Genomic DNA, 18306 nt, shown 5'->3' on the forward strand with positions numbered 1-18306 from the left:
CACTCCAGATTGTGATCCACAGGCAGTCGTGGAGGACAAGCTGTAAGGTGCGCGTGGGTAAAGGGTGGGGGCTGTTTGTGTCATACACCTGTTATGTCTCACCCACACATTATATTCCTCCTGTACAGCTGGAAACGTAACAGTATGAACCCATTTTCCCAATGTTATGTCCCCCCAATCTGGTTACACTGTGAAGTGAGATCTGGTCCTCCTCTCTCCATCTTCACTGCCTGGCACACTGAACATCTCCCACAGTTCCAGTCTCCACCTTCACTGCCTGGCACACTAAACATCTCCCACAGTTCCAGTTCCCCTCAACAACAATTGAAAGATGTTGGTGGAACGGGGGGAGGCGGGGGAACGAGGGGAAGAGGAAAGGGGAGGGGAGGAGGAGCACCGTGACAGTGAGTTGATTACCGGAACTGGCTGCTATGGTTCTTCTCCCACACGTCAGAAACAGTCTGTGTCGAGGCAGAGCGAAGGAGGTGAACGAGCTGCAGGAACTTGGCTGGGGTGTCGGAATGGACACTCTCCGTGTGATGGATTTCCAGGTTCGTCAGGGTTTCCAGAATCTATGGAATGACATTACATTCAATGACACAAAACAGGCCATTCATCCTATCTCCCCTAACCTAGCATTTCTGCCAATTAAAATTCTATTTTTTTAAATTTAGAGATATATTATGGTAACAGGCCCTTCTGGCTCACGAGCCCATGCCACCCAATTAACTCACAATCCCCAGTACACTTCGACCGGTGGGAGGAAACCGGAGCCCCCCCCCCCCCAGGGAAAACACAAGCAGAATCAGGGAGAACAAACCAATTCCTTACAGACGGGGCCAAATTCAAACCCATTTGCTGGCAGTGTAACAGCTTAACGCTAACTGTGTCACCCCTCCGTCTTTCCCATTTAGTACATATCCCTCATGTAGAAGACAACCTTTATTCAAATCCTTCTCTACGCGAACCATCTCAACGAATTTTTCTAACAAGTTATCCTAGCATTTGCTGATTTCCCTCTTCGCTGCTCCTGTATTCCTTACACCCCTCCAGGCATTCCCTCGACCCTGCCTGCCTGGATCTGATCTCTGCCTCCTTTTCCTTTCTGATTTGTGCCTCTATATCTCTCATTAACTAGGGTTTCCTCACCTTGCTGTTGCCGCCCTTTCCCCCACTGGGAACGTGGAAATCCATCATATCTCAAGGGACAGGATACATGAGCAGGGATGTGAGGCCTCAATTGGAGAATGGGGTACAGTTTTGGGTTCCTCATTTAAGAAAGGATGAGCTGACGTTGGAGAGGGTTCAGAGAAGAATCACAAGGATGATTCCTGGAATGAAGGAATTAGCATCTGAGGAACGTTTGATGTCTTCGGGTCTGTACGCCTTGGAGTTCAGAATGACTACTAACACACTAATGTTATCGTGAAGAAAGCACATCATTTTGAACGTTAAAAGGCCTGGACAGAGTGGATGTGACAATGTTGTTTCCTGTGGTTGGGGAGTCTAGGACAAGTGGGCACAACTTCAGGATTGAAGGGCGCCCATTTAAAACAGAGATACGGAAGAATTTCTTTAGCCAGTGAGAGGCGAACCTCTGGAATTTGCTACCACGGTCGGCTGCGGAGGCCAGGTCATTGGGTGTATTTAAGGCAGAGATCGACAGGTATCTGAATAGTCAGGGTATCAAAGGTTATGGGGAGACGGCTGGGGAGTGGGGCTGGGTGGGAGAATGATTAGCTCATGATGGAATGGCAGGGGCAGACTCAATGGGCCAAATGGCCTACTTCTGCTCTTCCATTTTGTGGTATCATGTTCATCCTGGACTTGCTTGATTAAACTCCTCCCATTGGGCAGTTGTGGTCTTACTCATTAACCTCTGCATTAGAGATGATATTGCTCTCATATTGAAAGTTGCCTTGCCCTAATTTAGGATTCGAACTCGAGGACCAGTGTCAACCTTTTCCACTTATAGAATTGTAATAAATGGTCCCAAAGTGCTGGAGACTGGCTCGTGGGAACCAGGAATTGGGTGCTGAGGGCAAGAAAGGCTCCCGTAGGGGCCTCGGGCGCTGAAGGCAGTTTGGATCTGGAACTCGGGTCGCCAATGGATCGAACAGGAGTCTGTGCGGCTGCAGAGGCTGCGGGAGATGAATCCACGGACACTCGGTGACTCTGTAGGAACTCTCATTTGCTTCTGTTTCTCTGATTGTAAGGGGCGCCGGGCAACACTAATGTTAATTCCTTGTCAGCCTTGCGGTAGGCAAATGATGTTGACAATTTAAGGAACCTTAACGTGATGAGTGACTAGTCTCAAAGTGGGACTTGAGTATTCTTGCTCCCCTGACATTTTCTACTCTGTTCCTCTATTTGTTTTCTTACTTTTGTGACCAGACGTTCAGCACGGTAACAGACCCTTCTGGCCTGTGCAGGCCAAATAACCCAATTAACCTCCAGCCCTGGTACAGTATGTCCTCTATTGTTGCACCAGAGGAAATAAAACGCTAATATTTACCGCTTTTTTGACATTTTGTGGATGGGTTAACTGTACAGGTTTTGGCAGAACCCCCTGACTGTAGCGGTACTTCAATGTCCCGTGCTTTACGAACTGAACTTGTGGCAAGCTGATGACAGCAGCTTTGACAGCGACCAACACGAGGTTTTGTCTGCAAGTTAAATGGTTCACAGGTTAAGCTTTAGACCACGGAGCAGCAGGAGAAATTTAAACTGAACGGTTGCAGGGCGAACAGCAATCAAAATGACAAAACCAATTTCTTCCTGTTGGAGCGCCATTCATCTCGTGTTTCGGCCACGCCATCGGGGCTAATGTTTACAGTGTTCCCTAGAGGAGGAGGCTAACGCTGAGAGGTGTACCAGGTTATTTACCAGATCTGGATGGCTGTCGGTAACTAGTGGTGATCCACAGGGGTCGGTATTGAGGTCGCTGATGTTTACAATTTATATTAATGATTTGGATTGTGGTATAAATGGTTTTGTGGCCAAATTTGCGGATGACACCAAGATAGGTGGCGGAGTAGGAAGTGCAGTAGAAACCGTAAAGTTGCAGAAGGATACAGACAGATTGGGAGACTGGGCAAAAATATAGCAGATGAGATTTAACATAGAGAAATGTACAGTTGTATGTTTTGGCAGTGGAAATAAACAGGCAGAATACTATTTGGATGGGGTGAAAATTCAGACCTCGGAGGTGCAAAAGAACCTGGGTGTCCTCGTGCAAGTTAAAAGTTAATGACCAGGTGGGATTGGTGGTGAGGAAAGCTAATGCTATGTTGGCTTCATTTCAAGAGGAATCATGTATAAGAGTAAAGAGGTGTTGATGAGTTTCGATGGGGCACTGGTGAGACCTCATTTGGAGAACTGTGTGCAGTTTTGGGTCCCCTATCTTAGAAAGGATGTGATGTTGTTGGAGAGGGTGCAGAGGAGATTTACTAGGATATTTCCTGGAATGCAAGGGCTAACATTTGGCAGCTTTTCCAAGAGTCTCCCCCCGTCTCCCTTCACTTTGTACAGAAGTTCCCTGGTGATTGCTATTCCTGTCCTGGGAAACAAGTGCTGGCCGTCCACCTTATCTATGCCTCTCAGAATCTTGTAGACCTCCATCAAGTCCCCTCTCATCCTTCTACGTTCCAAAGTGAAAAGTCCCAGCTCTGCTAACCTTGCCTCCTAAGACTTGTTTTCCAATCCAGGCAACATCCTGGTAAATCTCCTCTGCACCTTCTCCACAGCTTCCACGTCCTTCCTGTAATGAGGGGACCAGAACTGAACACAAAGTGCAGTCTCACCCGAGATTTGTGGAGTTGCAGTGTGACCTCTATTATTGCGGACAATATTGAACTCAGAACCAATCCTTACTCTGCCTCAATTACAGCGGACCCGTCCAGTTCGTGGAAAGGTGTGAACTGATGCACCTCGCGGACTCTCGCTTCCTGAAGGATCGCTCCAGAGATAGTCGGCTTCAGGACATGGGTGAAGGTGGAAGAGGCGCGGATGTTCCTGCCCGTCTGCAGGTGGAAAAAGAGCATCATTGTTACCATTCCATGCATGTCCCCTGGCAGGACCAGGCCACGAGGGCAGGTCTCCAACAAGCCCAGCCTAACCCAGAGATGTGTTCTCATTGGGGAAATGCACCAGAATATATTAATTGGTTCCACTGAGTAACAAGGCTATCGAAAGGCAAGCACAGTCTGATCAACGACCCTTGGTATTCAATTGCACTAACATTTAGTGTAGCCGTCAGCACAACGCTGTTACAGCGCCAGTGACTGGGGTTCAAATTTGGCACTGTCTGTGAGGAGTTTGTACATTCTCCCCGTGTCTGTGTGGGTTTTCCTCGGGGGCTCCAGTTTCCTCCCACCTTCCAAAAGCATACAGGGTTGTAGATTAATTGGGGTATTTAGGCTGCAAGGGCTGGTGGGCTGGAAGGTCAGCTACTGTGCTGTGCCGAAATTTTAAACATTTCACCTGCTGCCAGGTTTATATTTGGGATTTCACATCTTTGAAAACAAAAACATAATTTTAGCAAGGTATGAACTGAGGAAACTGCAAGTGAACTTTGAGTCAAATTCAGGACTGGGCCAAAATGAAATCTCGTACTTGCTTTGGAGATAGCGTTTGGGATTATGAAAAGATGGAAGAATCTCCTTTCGATGTGTGGCCAGGCACAATTCAGACACCATCTACAAATTTGCCACAGACGGAAATGAGTAAATGTACAGGAGGGACGGCAGATCAGCTGATTGGGTGGTGTCACAACAACCTCGCCCTCAATGTTAGCAAAACTAAGGAACCGATTGTTGACTCAGGCAGGGGAAACCAGACAAACATGGACTGGTCCTCATCGAGGGGTCAGCAGTGGAGAGGGTAAACACTTCAAATTCCAGGGTGTCAGCATCTCTGAAGATCTATCCTGGGGTCATCAACTTGATGCAATCATGAAGAAGGCTTGCCAGCGACTATACTTCGTGGAGTTTTAAAATTCGGTACGTCACCAAAGACTTGCAAACTTCTACAGGTGTACCATGGAGAGCATTGACTCTTCATACCACTGTCTGGTGCAGAGGACAAGAAAAGGCTGCAGAGAGTTGTGAACTCAGCCAGCGCCATCACAGGCACCAGACTCCACTCCATCGACAACATCTACAAGAGGTGGCGTCTCAAGAAAGCAGCCTCTATCCTCAAGGACCCCACCACCACCCAGGCCATGCCCTCTTCACTCTGCTTCCATTGGGAAAACATACAGGAGCATGAAGATACACTCAAAGCTCAGGCTACTGATGGGCTGGCCTGGACTCCGGAAGCACTGGAGGCATATCCACAGGCACTCACTGACTCTGGGGGTGGGGGGGTGGGGGCTCTCTTTTGTTTCTTTCTCTAGCTAAGAGGCACTTCAGGCAATTTCTGCTGAATGTGAATCTGTCTGCCTTACAGCAGATGAAAGCAAATTCTGTGCAGCGTCTTTATTATATCATAATAAATTGAAAGTTGGAAAACAGCTTCTTCCCCCTCCACCACCCAGATTTCTGAACGGAAAATGAACCACGGGCACTGTCTCACTTTTTTCATTTCTGGCACTAATTATTTATTTTAATATCTTGTATTTATGGAACTGTAATTGGATTAGATTGTGGATTAAATGGTTTCATGGCAAAGTTTGCAGATGACACGAAGATAGGCGGTAGAGTACAAAGTGTAGAAGAAATCGAAAGCTTGCAGTGAGACTTGGACAGCTTAGGAGAACGGGCGAAGAAATGGCAGATGAGATATAATGTTGAGAATTGTACGGTTATGCATTTTGGTTGAGGAAATAAATGGTTGGACTATTATTTAGATGGGGAGAAAATTCAAACCTCAGAGGGATTGCAGGGCGTCTTCATACAGGATAACCTGGAAGTTGATGGCCAGGTTGGATCGGCGGTAAAGAAGGCGAATGCTATGTTGGCATTCGTTTCAAAGGGGATTGTGTATAGGAATAAAGAGGTGTTGGTGAGACCCTATGGGGCACTGATGAGACCTCATTTGGAGTATCTGTGTGCAGTTTTGGGCCCCATATCTTAGAAAAGATGTAGCGAGGTTGGAGAGGGTACAGAGGAGTTTACCAGAATGATTCTAAGAATGAGAAATGCTTAGCGGCTCTTTGACTCTATTCATTAGAATATAGAAGAATGAGAGGGGATCTCATAGAAACATTTTGAACAATGAATGGACTGGACAGAGTGGATATAAATAAAATGTTTCCCCTGTTGGGTGATTCCAGGACAAGATGGCACGGTCTTCGAATTAAAAAGTACCAATTTGCAACAGAGATGAGGAGAAATTTCTTTAGTCAGAGGGTCATTGATTTGTGGAATTTGTTGCCACATCCAGCTGTGGAGGCCGGGTCATTGGGGGAGTTTAAAGGGGAAATCGATAGGGATCTAATTAGTCGGGGGATCAGGGGATCTAATTAGTCGGGGGATCAGGGGATCTAATTAGTCGGGGGATCAGGGGATCTAATTAGTCGGGGGATCAGGGGATCTAATTAGTCGGGGGATCAGGGGATCTAATTAGTCGGGGGATCAGGGGATCTAATTAGTCGGGGATCAGGGGATCTAATTAGTCGGGGGATCAGGGGATCTAATTAGTCGGGGGATCAGGGGATCTAATTAGTCGGGGGATCAGGGGATCTAATTAGTCGGGGGATCAGGGGATCTAATTAGTCGGGGGATCAGGGGATCTAATTAGTCGGGGGATCAGGGGATCTAATTAGTCGGGGGATCAGGGGATCTAATTAGTCGGGGGATCAGGGGATCTAATTAGTCGGGGGATCAGGGGATCTAATTAGTCGGGGGATCAGGGGATCTAATTAGTCGGGGGATCAGGGGATCTAATTAGTCGGGGGATCAGGGGATCTAATTAGTCGGGGGATCAGGGGATCTAATTAGTCGGGGGATCAGGGGATCAGGGGATCTAATTAGTCGGGGGATCTAATTAGTCAGGGGATCAGGGGATCTAATTAGTCACAGAGCAGACTCGAGAGGCCAAATGACCTGACTCTGTTCCATTTTCTTGTGATCTTGTATTTTTGCACCTTTAATGCATGATGTTGGTGGATACAAAAACAACTAAATTCTGTGACACACGTTCAGGACAATGTATGTGGTTCTGATAAGGATCACCTTTTCGAAGGCAGGGCAGCGACTTGCGTAGGCAGCACCAGTAAACAACATAACCTTCTCCTGACAGTTGTTCAGGTCTTTTGATTTGGTGACGGTAATTCGGTTGGCTTTCTTGCTTTGCTGAATGATGTAACTGGTCAGACAAATGCCTTCAATTCCAGCCTGCAGAAATTAAACAGAGTTCTTGATGTAGGGGGTAATAGGGGTTGAGTATCGTGGGTTCTGATTTTGGGCGTGCTTTCAGATAGTTGGGGGAAATTCCCACACATCATCTGCATCCCTGAACAACTGCAGAGGACCCGCTGATATCATCCTGTCGGGATGCATCGCTGAGTGGGACGGAGAAACTGGAGAAGATTGTGAACATGGTTCAGGCCATCACACACAATCCGCCCCTCCCTCGACCCCGTGGCCCCTCCCTCGACCCCGTGGCCCCTCCCTCGACCCCGTGGCCCCTCCCTCGACCCCGTGGCCCCTCCCTCGACCCCGTGGCCCCTCCCTCGACCCCGTGGCCCCTCCCTCGACCCCGTGGCCCCTCCCTCGACCCCGTGGCCCCTCCCTCGACCCCGTGGCCCCTCCCTCGACCCCGTGGCCCCTCCCTCGACCCCGTGGCCCCTCCCTCGACCCCGTGGCCCCTCCCTCGACCCCGTGGCCCCTCTCTCGACCCCGTGGCCCCTCCCTCGACCCCGTGGCCCCTCCCTCGACCCCGTGGCCCCTCCCTCGACCCCGTGGCCCCTCCCTCGACCCCGTGGCCCCTCCCTCGACCCCGTGGCCCCCCCTCGACCCCGTGGCCCCTCCCTCGACCCCGTGGCCCCTCCCTCGACCCCGTGGCCCCTCGACCCCGTGGCCCCTCCCTCGACCCCGTGGCCCCTCCCTCGACCCCGTGGCCCCTCCCTCGACCCCGTGGCCCCTCCCTCGACCCCGTCGCCCCTCCCTCGACTCCGTCGCCCCTCCCTCGACTCCGTCGCCCCTCCCTCGACTCCGTCGACTCCATCACCCACCCCTCCCCCCTCCCCTCCATCGACTCCATCCCCCTCCCCTCCATCACATCTGCATTTAGGATGCAGATTTTTTAATAGCAGGGGAATTGAGGGTTATGGGGAATGGAGAATTTAGTGGGGCAGAGTGCATGGTTAGATCAGCCATAACAGTGATGGAGCAGCAGACTTGATGGGCTGAATGGTCTCCCTGTGCTCTTATTTTTTTCTGTTGTGTCAACCCAAGCCCCTTGTAGCAGTGCCAGGACTTGGGGCGAGATTGGGATAATACCTCTTGCAGCTCATAGAAATTCTGCAATTTCTTGATGGTGATCTGGAAGATGTTGAGAATTCCTCGGTGGATGTTCAGAATGTCCTCAGGAAGTTCGGCTGGGGCAAAAATACTTCCCACCTGCCCATTGCTGTACTCGAACTTCACGGGCTGGGTCACTTGTGGAGCCAGTCTCTGTGTCAGCTTGTGGGCCGAGATGAAGGGGTGCGAGGGCCAGACACCATTGTATTCCAGGATCTGAAAGTCGGTGATCTGGAGGGAGAATGAATGAACAACTGTACGCATCAGGGGCTAGGCAAAATGGTGGTTGAGTTTCCCCAAATCACACCCAGAGGCATGCATTAATAACGTGAATTCAAATCCCATCATGGAGACACACAATTAAATAAAGCTGGCCTTGGGAATGGTAACCACTAACCACCTCACCAAGCACTGACAACCACATTGAACTGCTGGAGGAACCCAGCTGGTCTTGCAGTGTCCATAGGAGATAGATTTTGGGCCTGAGCCCTTCTTCAAGGAATAAGCCAGAAGCAGGAAATCTCAGACGGTGCCGGCTGGGGGAGGAATCCAGACCCACAGAAGGTGTTCGTTGGATATGATAAGGGGAGGGGTGAAAGGAGATAGGGGGGAAAAGGGAGAGAGACTGAGCTGAGGGAAGGTGACAGGGGAAGAAGTGGGGGCAGCATTTTCGGTGTTATTTTACTACAATCACAGCATCTGCAGACTTTTGTGCTTCACTCTAACGCCAGTGGTTTTCAACTTTGTTCTTTCCACTCACATCCCACTTTAAGCGTTCCCTAGGTCATCGGTGTTCTGTGATGAGTAAGGGGTTGTTTAAGGTGGGATGTGGGTGGGAAGGGAAGGTTGAGAACCACTGCTCTAGAGCCAATTGTTACTGAAATATTTTGCTTGAGAAAAATGATTATTGGCCCTTACTCATCACAGAGCACCGATGGCACAAGGATTATTTACAGAGGCATGTGAGAGGAAAGAGAAAGGTTGAGGACCACTGCCCTCACCACATTGAGTTATGAGAGTTATTGTCAAACTTTTTCTTTCCACTCACATTCCACCTTAAGTAATCCTTCTGCCATCTGTGCTCAGTGATTAGTGAGGGATTGGTTAAGGTGAGATGTGAGTGGGAAGGGAAGGTTGAGAATCAACGAGTTATGATAACCAGTACCTTGCACACGGAGTTATGGTAAGCAGTGGAAGCACCCCAAGTTACGGTAACCAGTAGCAACATACTGAAGTTTTTGTTCAAACTTTATTTAAAGATAGAAAAAACATAACATGCAGTCCAATCATCATCAAAAATTGATTTTACAAAGATAAAACCCAAACCCACCCTCCCACCCCTTCAGCCAGCTCCCTTAAGGGGAGCCAAAAATATAAATTATATATTAAAAAAGTTATAAATGTTAAGAACAATTAAAAGTATATCTAAATGCATATATTCCAAATACAGAGACCATTTGCTAACAAAAGGAATAATTATCATGTAAATTATAGGTAATTTTTTCCATAACAATACAAGCTTTAATTCATTTTGCCATCGTAGTATATTAATCTCTGTACTGTCTTTCCAAGTACTCACAACACATTTATGTGCTATTGATAACACCAAACAAGCAAAAGCAAGTTGAATTTTATCCAAACCCAATCCCCTCAACAAATTCAAATTACCCAACAAGAAAATCAATGGGTCTAATAGTAATGTAAAGTTATACAGTTTTTCCAAAACTACTTTAATTCCTTGCCAAAATGGTCGAACTTTAACACAAGACCAAACAGCAGGTAAAAAAATTCCAGTACATAAAACCACATCTAAAACAAGAATCCAAATTACTAAACCCATATTTTTTCAGTTTCTCCGGAGTCAAATATAATTGATGTAAAAAATTATAATTAACCATTCCATATCTTACATTAGTCAATTTGATTACATTGTCCTGATACATATCCACCCAATCATCTTCAGGAAAAATAAACACTAAATCACTCTCTCATTTAAGTTTAGATTTTTCCCAATCCAGTTTACCCATATTATCTTGTAACAAATTGTACATAACTGAAATATAACCCTTCTTTGGTACAGAAAAAATCAAAGACTCAAATCTCGATAAAGTAGGTAAATTCATCTCTCTACCATAATTATCCTTTACCAAGGCTCTAAGTTGGTAATACACAAACAAAGAATTTACAGATATATCAAATCTCTCTCAATTGATTAAAAGAAATAAATCGTGCCTCTTCAAAACAATCCTGTATTGTCTTTATACCCTTAAAATCCCAACTCTTTAAATAATTATTAAACATTGAAAAAGATTATTATACAATGGAGTTAAAATTGATAATTTATCTTTTGATCCCAAAACTCTATTTTTTTAAATCCAGATCTTTAACAAATATTTCAATACTGGCATATTATATTCCTGTAACAAATTCAAGTTCCAACGAAATATAAATTCATGTACCTCAACCTCAGAAATACACGCCATTTCCACCTTAGCCCAGCTAAGAGGATGATCTCGATCCATCAACCTGCTAATAAACTTCAACTGGGCCACTTCATAATAATTTTGAAAATGTGGCAACTGAAGTCCACCTAACGCATATTATCACGCAAGTTTTTACAATGCCACTCGAGCTAATTTACCTTTCCATAAAAACTCCCGCACAACCTTATTTAAATCCTGAAAAAAAACCTTTTGAAAGTAAACAAGGTATTGACTGAAATAAATATTGAATTTTGGGGAAAATATTCATTTTAATACAATTGACCCTACCAATCAAAGTTAATGGAAGATTTTTCCACTTAATCAAATCTGCTTTAATCCATTTTAATATAGGCACATACTTTAACTAATACAATGACTGATAATTAATGTCTACAAACACACCTAAATATTTAATTTTATTTCTCCACCTTAATTTTGTAATAATTTTAAATTCTGAATAATTTCCTATTCCAACTGGTAAAATTTCACTTTTATCTCAATTAACTTTATATTCTGACAATTCTCCAAATTTCAACAAACACTCTTGTAACTGCTTCAACGACTGTTCCAGTTCCGTCAAATATATCAGTACATCATCTGTAAATAAATTAATCTTATGTTCTTCATTCATAGCCTTCATCCTTCTAATTTCATCATTTTGGCTAATAGTCTGAGCTTATGGTTCAATAGCCAACACAAATAAGGCTGATGACAATGGCCAGCCCTGCCGAGTTGAACGAGTCAACCTAAATGGTAAAGAAATCTGACCATTTGTCACCACCCTAGCAATCGGGTTCGTATATAAAGTTTTACCCCAACCAATAAAAAAGGACTGAATTTATACTTTTCTAACACCTTAAATAAAAAAAATCCCACTCAACCCTATCAAAAGCCTTTTCTGCATCTAGTGTAACCACCATAGGATGGTTAGGCTGCTTTCAGTATGCATTGACCAAAGTAATTAATCGAAGAATATTATCTGATGCATTTCTATTCTTAATAAAACCTGTTTGATCAGTATGTATCAGCTTAGGTAAGTATGTAGCAAGTCTATTAGCTAATACCTTGGCTATAATTTTATAATCCACATTTAATAAAGAAATAGGTCTATATGAAGACACTTTTAATGGATCTCTATCTTTTTTTGGAATAGAAGTTATTAAAGCACTTGAACAAGATTCTGGCAGCTTCTGTTCTTCAGTAACTTGTTTTAAAACATCTCCAAATGATAAATCGTCATTTAAAAAAGAATTATAAAATTCCACAGGAAATCCATCATCCCCTGGGGATTTTATTCATTCTATCAAAATTTATATACTTCTGAGGGGAAGCAGGATAATGGTTCTAATGGCTAATGGATCCTATTTATCTAAATTAAGGTTACCGATATTAAATGAGAAAGATATTCAGGAATTGGAATCTCCATTTACAGATTTTGAAATCAGGAAATGCAACATACTGAGTTGAGTAAAGATAACCTCCACTACCCTCATCGAGTCATGCTGACCAGTATCATGCAATAACCAGGGTCATGTATCAGAGTACTGATAACGAGCAGCTACATACTGAATAATGATAATCAGTACCTCTCTCACCAAGTTACAATAGGCAGGACCATACACTCTGAGTTACAGTAACTAGTTCAGTAAGACTGCTGAACCACTGCTCATACAAACCCTCCATGACTCCATAATTTATGTAACAAATAACATTTATTTTAATATTTGTGGACAATTACTTTGCCAATGTATTGATTTTCTGTACATGTGTTACGTCTGGCTGTGTGTCTGCATGTTTTGCCCTGAGGACCGGAGAACGTTGTTTCGTCTGTTGCACTTGTACAATCAGTGACAGTAAACTTGAACTTCAACAAAATACACCAAGTGATTCTATATTTAAGTTTTTAAATGTACACATACAGCACGGTAACAGGCCATTTCGGCCCATGAGTCCGTGCCATCCAATTACACCCAATTGACCTACATGCTGGTAGGTTACAAATGGTGGGAGGAAACCAGAGCCCCCAGGGGAAACCCAAGCAGACAGGGGAGAACGTGCAAACTGCTTACAGACAGCGCGGGATTCGAAGCCAGGTCCGGATTGCTGGCGCTGTAACAGCATGGCACTAACCACTATGCCCACTGTGCCACCCATTTAACACTACCACCCACATCAAGTTATGGTAACCAGTACAATGAACACTATCGAGAACATCCACAGGGAACACTGCTGTCGGAGAGCAGCAGCAATCATCGAGGATCCACACCACACAGCCCACACTCTGTTCTCGCTGCTGCCATCAGGAAAGAGGTGTAGGTGCCACAAGACTCGCCCCATCAGGTTCAGGAACAGCAGCTACCCCTCCACCACCAGAAATTGTATGGGATAGACAATAATCCAGACCATTGCCTTGTATTGAGAGTTAACAATGAAAACATTTGTCGTCTCAGGTTTAACCAATTGCATGCACCAGTTCTCAAGCAATGGTTCCAGAGTGGTCGCATCCCACAAGAGGTTTTGAAAGATCAAGGAGGCTGAAACCTGTGGCACTGAAGAGGAGGTGAACCCTGAACAGATCAGTCATGATCATATTGAATAGTGGGGCAGGCTTGAAGGGCTGAGTGGCCTTTTCAAGTTTTATACATACAGGACGGAAACAGGTCCTTCTGGCCCATGAGTCCGTACCACCCAATTTACACCCAAATGACCTACAACCCCCAATACGTTTTGAAGGGTGGGAGGAAATTGGTGCCCCCACTCAAACACAGGGAGTACGTACAAACTCCTCAGAGACAGCACTAGATTCGAACCATGGTCCTGTTCACTAGCGCAATTATAGTGAAGGTGGTGCCAACCTTCCAGAGCTTTTGTTTCCTCCTGCATTCTTAAGGAATGAATATGGAGCTATGGTAACCATCTATTTCCTTCTGACCCGAAACACAAACTGTAATGGGATATAATCATGGATCACTCAGTCTTGGTGTTACCGAGCCTGCAATTCAGAAACAGACCCAACCACCCTTGATTTTGCCCTAACAGCTCACTTGCTGAAAGAGTAAAGTGCACTGAGTCATGGGTGAGCGGGAAGGGCAGGGGCCACACACAAAGAAAGGTTTAGCAGAGTGATATGTTATATTTTATATTGTATATAGATATGTTTTTGGGAGATAAATTGTGGCAGGTTTTGTTTTTTTTAAGTATCGGTCACATACAAACACTTCAAAACAAATCTCATTTAAAATCCCAGAGCTCTGCTCAAGCCAGACAGTCCAGGTGCCTTTACAAAAATTTTGAAGAGTGCCTATAAGGACGTCACAAGTAGGTATTAATTGGACATGCTGTGGAGTAATGGATTATTGTGTTGGAAAGCAACGGAAGATTGGGTCTGGTGCCGCAGTCTGAATGCAGTTGGCTGTTCTAATAGGATCTTGTGAGAGCGAGAGAGCGAGAGAGCGAGAGAGCGAGAGAGCGAGAGAGCGAGAGAGCGAGAGAGCGAGAGAGCGAGAGAGCGAGAGAGCGAGAGAGCGAGAGAGCGAGAGAGCGAGAGAATTCATTTCTACAGTTCAACAGCTGGGACTGGAACATGACAAGCTGGCAAGCTTGTGGAAAACCCCCATTTTGAAGATGGGTTGCAAGTTCTCAGATCAGCCTGGTAAAAGCCCTTGTGATCCATACAAGAGGAGATGGCAGGCTGCATAATGTTTCACTTGAACTAAGAGAAATAAAAAGGAACTCTATGGGGACCTGAAAGAAAGAGGATATCATCTGGAAAAACCTGATGGGGCAGGTTTCTTCTGCAAGTCACCGAAGTGGTTGAATGAAGGAATCAGTTGTGGGTGTCCAACGAGCAACAAATCTCTCTCTGAAAACTGACAAGAACCTTCCTGAGCGGTACCTATTTAATTTTCAAGCACCAAAGTTTGGTGAACTTCATAAATGTTAAATTCTGTGCCCAGTGTAAGAATTGCCTGATACCAGTGAACTTGGAGGAGTGAGAAGTGAGATTAGACTGTGGATCAAAGAACTTTTCTGAACTTACACACACATTACATACACATGCACTTAGAATTAGAAAGGGGCTAAGTTAGGTTAAGTAAGTCAATAGAGATAAGTTAAAGTCTGATTCTGTTTTCATGTTTAAAGAAAATTAAAAGCAACTTTTGTTCAATTAACCATTTGCCATGGCGAATTTCTATTGTTGCTGGGTTTTAGGGTCCTCTGGGCCTGTAACAGCAAATCAAGTACCTTTCACAACCTTACCGTATCCAACCGGGTTACAGCCAATGAGAGACGTTTCAAGTACAGTAATGTAGTCAACACAGGAGTCCATTTGTATACAGAAAGCTCCCAAGAGCAGACAGTGTGCTTTAGTGGAGATATTTGTGCAATCCGTTGGACTTAGGCAAACATCCCTGCATTGCTTAGAACCCAGGTCGCCAGTCTGTTTGCCAGTGGAATTATTGGGCAATCCTCCAGCTAAGCTAGTTATTGTGTCTCCAAAATATTATTTCTAATGGGGACCTCATACAAGTATTTCAAATCTTGAAAGGCCTGGACAGAATAGATGTGGCAAAGTTGTTTCCCATGGAAATTATATGAAGGTTGGAGAAATTCTGGTTGTCATAGATTACAAGAGGATATAGACAGGATGCAGAGTTGGGCAGAAAATTAACAGATGGAGTTCAATCCAGATAAGTGTGAGGTGATGCATTGTGGAAGGACAAACCAGAAGGCTGTTAATGTTCGGTTACTTAAGAGTGTGGATGAACAGAGGGACCTTGGGGTCCAAATCCATACATCCCTCAAGGTCACCACACAGGTTGATAGGATAGTTAAGAAGGTCTATGGGATACTAGGTTTCATTAATTGGGGGATTGAGTTCAGGAGTAGAGAGGTCATGTTGCAACTTTACAAATCACTGGTGGGACCACACTTAGAGTATTGTGTTCATTTCTGGTCACCTCATTACAGGAAGGATGTGGAAGCTGTGGAGAGGGTGCAGAGGAAATTTACCAGGATATTGCCTGGATTGGGAAATAAGTCTTAGGAGGCAAGGTTAGCAGAGCTTCGACTTTCCTCTTTGGAGCATATAAGGATGAGTGGAGGCTTTATATAAGAAGTCCACAAGATTAAGAGAGGCATAAATAGGGTGGGCAGCCAGTATCTTTTTTTTCCAGGGCAGGATCAGCAAACACCAGAGGACGTGTGTACAAAGTGAAGGGAGGGAAATTTAGGGGAGACATCAGGGATGATTTTTTTTTAAACAGAGAGTTGTGGGGTCCTAGAATGCCTCACCAGGAATGGTGGTGGATGCTGGGACATAAGAGACAGACAGTGGATGAAAGAAAAATAGAGGGCTACAGGATAGGAAGGGGATTTGGGGGTAGGAATGCATAGATCGGCACAACATCGATGGCCAGCAGCCCTATACTGTGATGTGATGGTCGGAGAGTCTAGGACAAGAGAGCACAACTTTAGTATTGAAGGGACCAGTTAAAACAGAGATGCAGAGGAATTTCTTCAGTCAGAGGGAGATGAACCTCTGGAATTCACTACCATGGGTGGCTGTGGAGGCCAGGTTTTTGGGAATATTTAACAGGTTTCACAATAGTCAGAGGATCAAAGATTATGGGGAGAGGGCAGGAGAGTGGGAAAATGGGTCAGCTCTTCAGATTCAATGGGGTGAATGGCCTACCTCTGCTCCTATATCTTCTGGTTAACTACATCAGTCCTTTGCTGTTCTTGGATACGAATATATCACCAGTTCTATCTGTTGATGTTGTCCATGCAGAGTAGTTGTGGACAGATTCTGACTTTTAGAAACTTACCGTCAAGCAACATGAAACAGACCCTCTGTTTCAATCTGTCCGTGTACAAACAGCCAACCATGATAACACTTTTCCAGTACTTCATCCAGAATCTTTTATATCTGAAGTGCTCTTCTCAAATATTATGAGAACCTTTGCCTTCACCACCCCCTCAGACAGAGCGTGGCAGATTCCTTAAATGGACATGCCATTGGTAAAAGATGATGACCCTAGACTGTCTGACTGTACTTTTCCTCCACTGTTCCTCCAAAATCACAACCTGCACTCTGTGATATCACACCCTGCACCCTGTGACTCACTGTGACACCCACCCCCGACTCTGGGACTCACTGTGACACCCCGCCCCCCCCCCCCCACTCTGTGTCCCACTGTGACACCCCACCCCACACTCTTATAGTAACTTGTCACCATGTATTTAGATCATCCACGCCATAACACCGCACCCTGCACCCTGTCACGCCATAACACTGTGCCACGCACCATCATGCTGTAAAACTGCGCCCCGCCACGCTGTAACACCGCACGCCGTAACACCGCACCCCACACCGTCACGCCGTAACACCACGCACCGCACCCTGTTACACCATAAAACCATCTCCGCACTCCGTCACACCATAAAACCACGCCCCGCATGCTCATTGTAACTTGTCACCATGTATTTAGATCATCGTATCAGTACACTCTGACTCCTTAATGTACTCCACTAGTTAAGTATGAGTTAATTACCCAGAGAGCACACAACACAGAGTTTTCACCATTTGCTACAGGATCATAAACAATTCATAATTTTGAACACCAGCCCTCGGTTTCCTCCATTCCAAAGATAAAGAAGCCCAGCATGTCCTTCAGTACCTTTAGCAAGTAGCTGGCATGTCCCTCAGGAACAATAGACAGTCCACAGTTGATTTTCACACCAGCTCGGCTCAGACCACTTTGTGGAAGTCCAGTTAGAATGACACCTTCATACTTGTAAACGTGTGTCAGACCCTCTCTGAAATTGGGTTCTACGGGCAAGACAAGATCACTGTTAGACCCCTGATCCAAAACATAATGATCAGCTTGAAAATTTCTGACCTGCTCAGAAAAGAGTCACTCACCATATTTCAGCTTTTGGCTCCCTGGAATGGAAAATTAAACAGATGAAGTATAATCTGCAGAAACATTCAAAAATCTCTTTTCCAAAAAGGCAAAGGTTTAACTCACCTGCTACGGAAACAATCAAGATGAAAGTGAGGGCCCTCATGTTGACCACAATGTGACTTGCTGTTCCGTAAGCTATTATATGACAGTTAGATCAGCTACCATGTGACATTGTTTGATCATCGATTGCAGGAAAGGGGGCAGAGTCTACACCCTGTCCGCATTAATGACACTGAACTCGAAAGAGGAGATAGATTCTAGGTCTTAATATCTCCATCGACCTGACCCGGGACAAGCATGACATGACGGTCAAGGCGGCACCAAAACCTCTACTTTCTCAGAAGCCTCAGGAAGTTTGGCAGTTCCCCCACCCCGGTCCCTCCACAACCT

The 18306-nt window shown here is 45.2% G+C and overlaps 1 protein-coding gene across 3 annotated transcripts in view; it reads right to left on the bottom strand.

Annotated features, from left to right (window-relative positions):
• The window catches only part of LOC138764069 (vitellogenin-like), a 112250-nt gene extending 94184 nt beyond the window's left edge, over positions 1-18066 (bottom strand). For 2 of the 3 annotated variants that reach the window (XM_069939380.1, XM_069939379.1), the window contains exons 1-8: positions 17980-18066; positions 17874-17894; positions 17629-17780; positions 8445-8696; positions 7176-7337; positions 3874-4022; positions 2516-2666; positions 418-572 (exon numbers count right to left, since the gene is read on the bottom strand). In XM_069939380.1, the coding sequence (XP_069795481.1) occupies positions 418-572; positions 2516-2666; positions 3874-4022; positions 7176-7337; positions 8445-8696; positions 17629-17780; positions 17874-17894; positions 17980-18019 (1082 nt within the window). In that variant the 5' untranslated portion in view covers positions 18020-18066. Of the gene's footprint in view, positions 1-417; positions 573-1149; positions 1252-2515; positions 2667-3873; positions 4023-7175; positions 7338-8444; positions 8697-17628; positions 17781-17873; positions 17895-17979 lie in introns of those variants that run through there. The other variant, XM_069939381.1, reaches the window with a different exon arrangement.
• Between the last annotated feature and the right edge of the window lie 240 nt (positions 18067-18306).

The sequence above is a fragment of the Narcine bancroftii genome, chromosome 5 (genome assembly GCF_036971445.1).
Source record: "Narcine bancroftii isolate sNarBan1 chromosome 5, sNarBan1.hap1, whole genome shotgun sequence".
Classification (NCBI taxonomy): Eukaryota; Metazoa; Chordata; class Chondrichthyes; order Torpediniformes; family Narcinidae; genus Narcine; species Narcine bancroftii.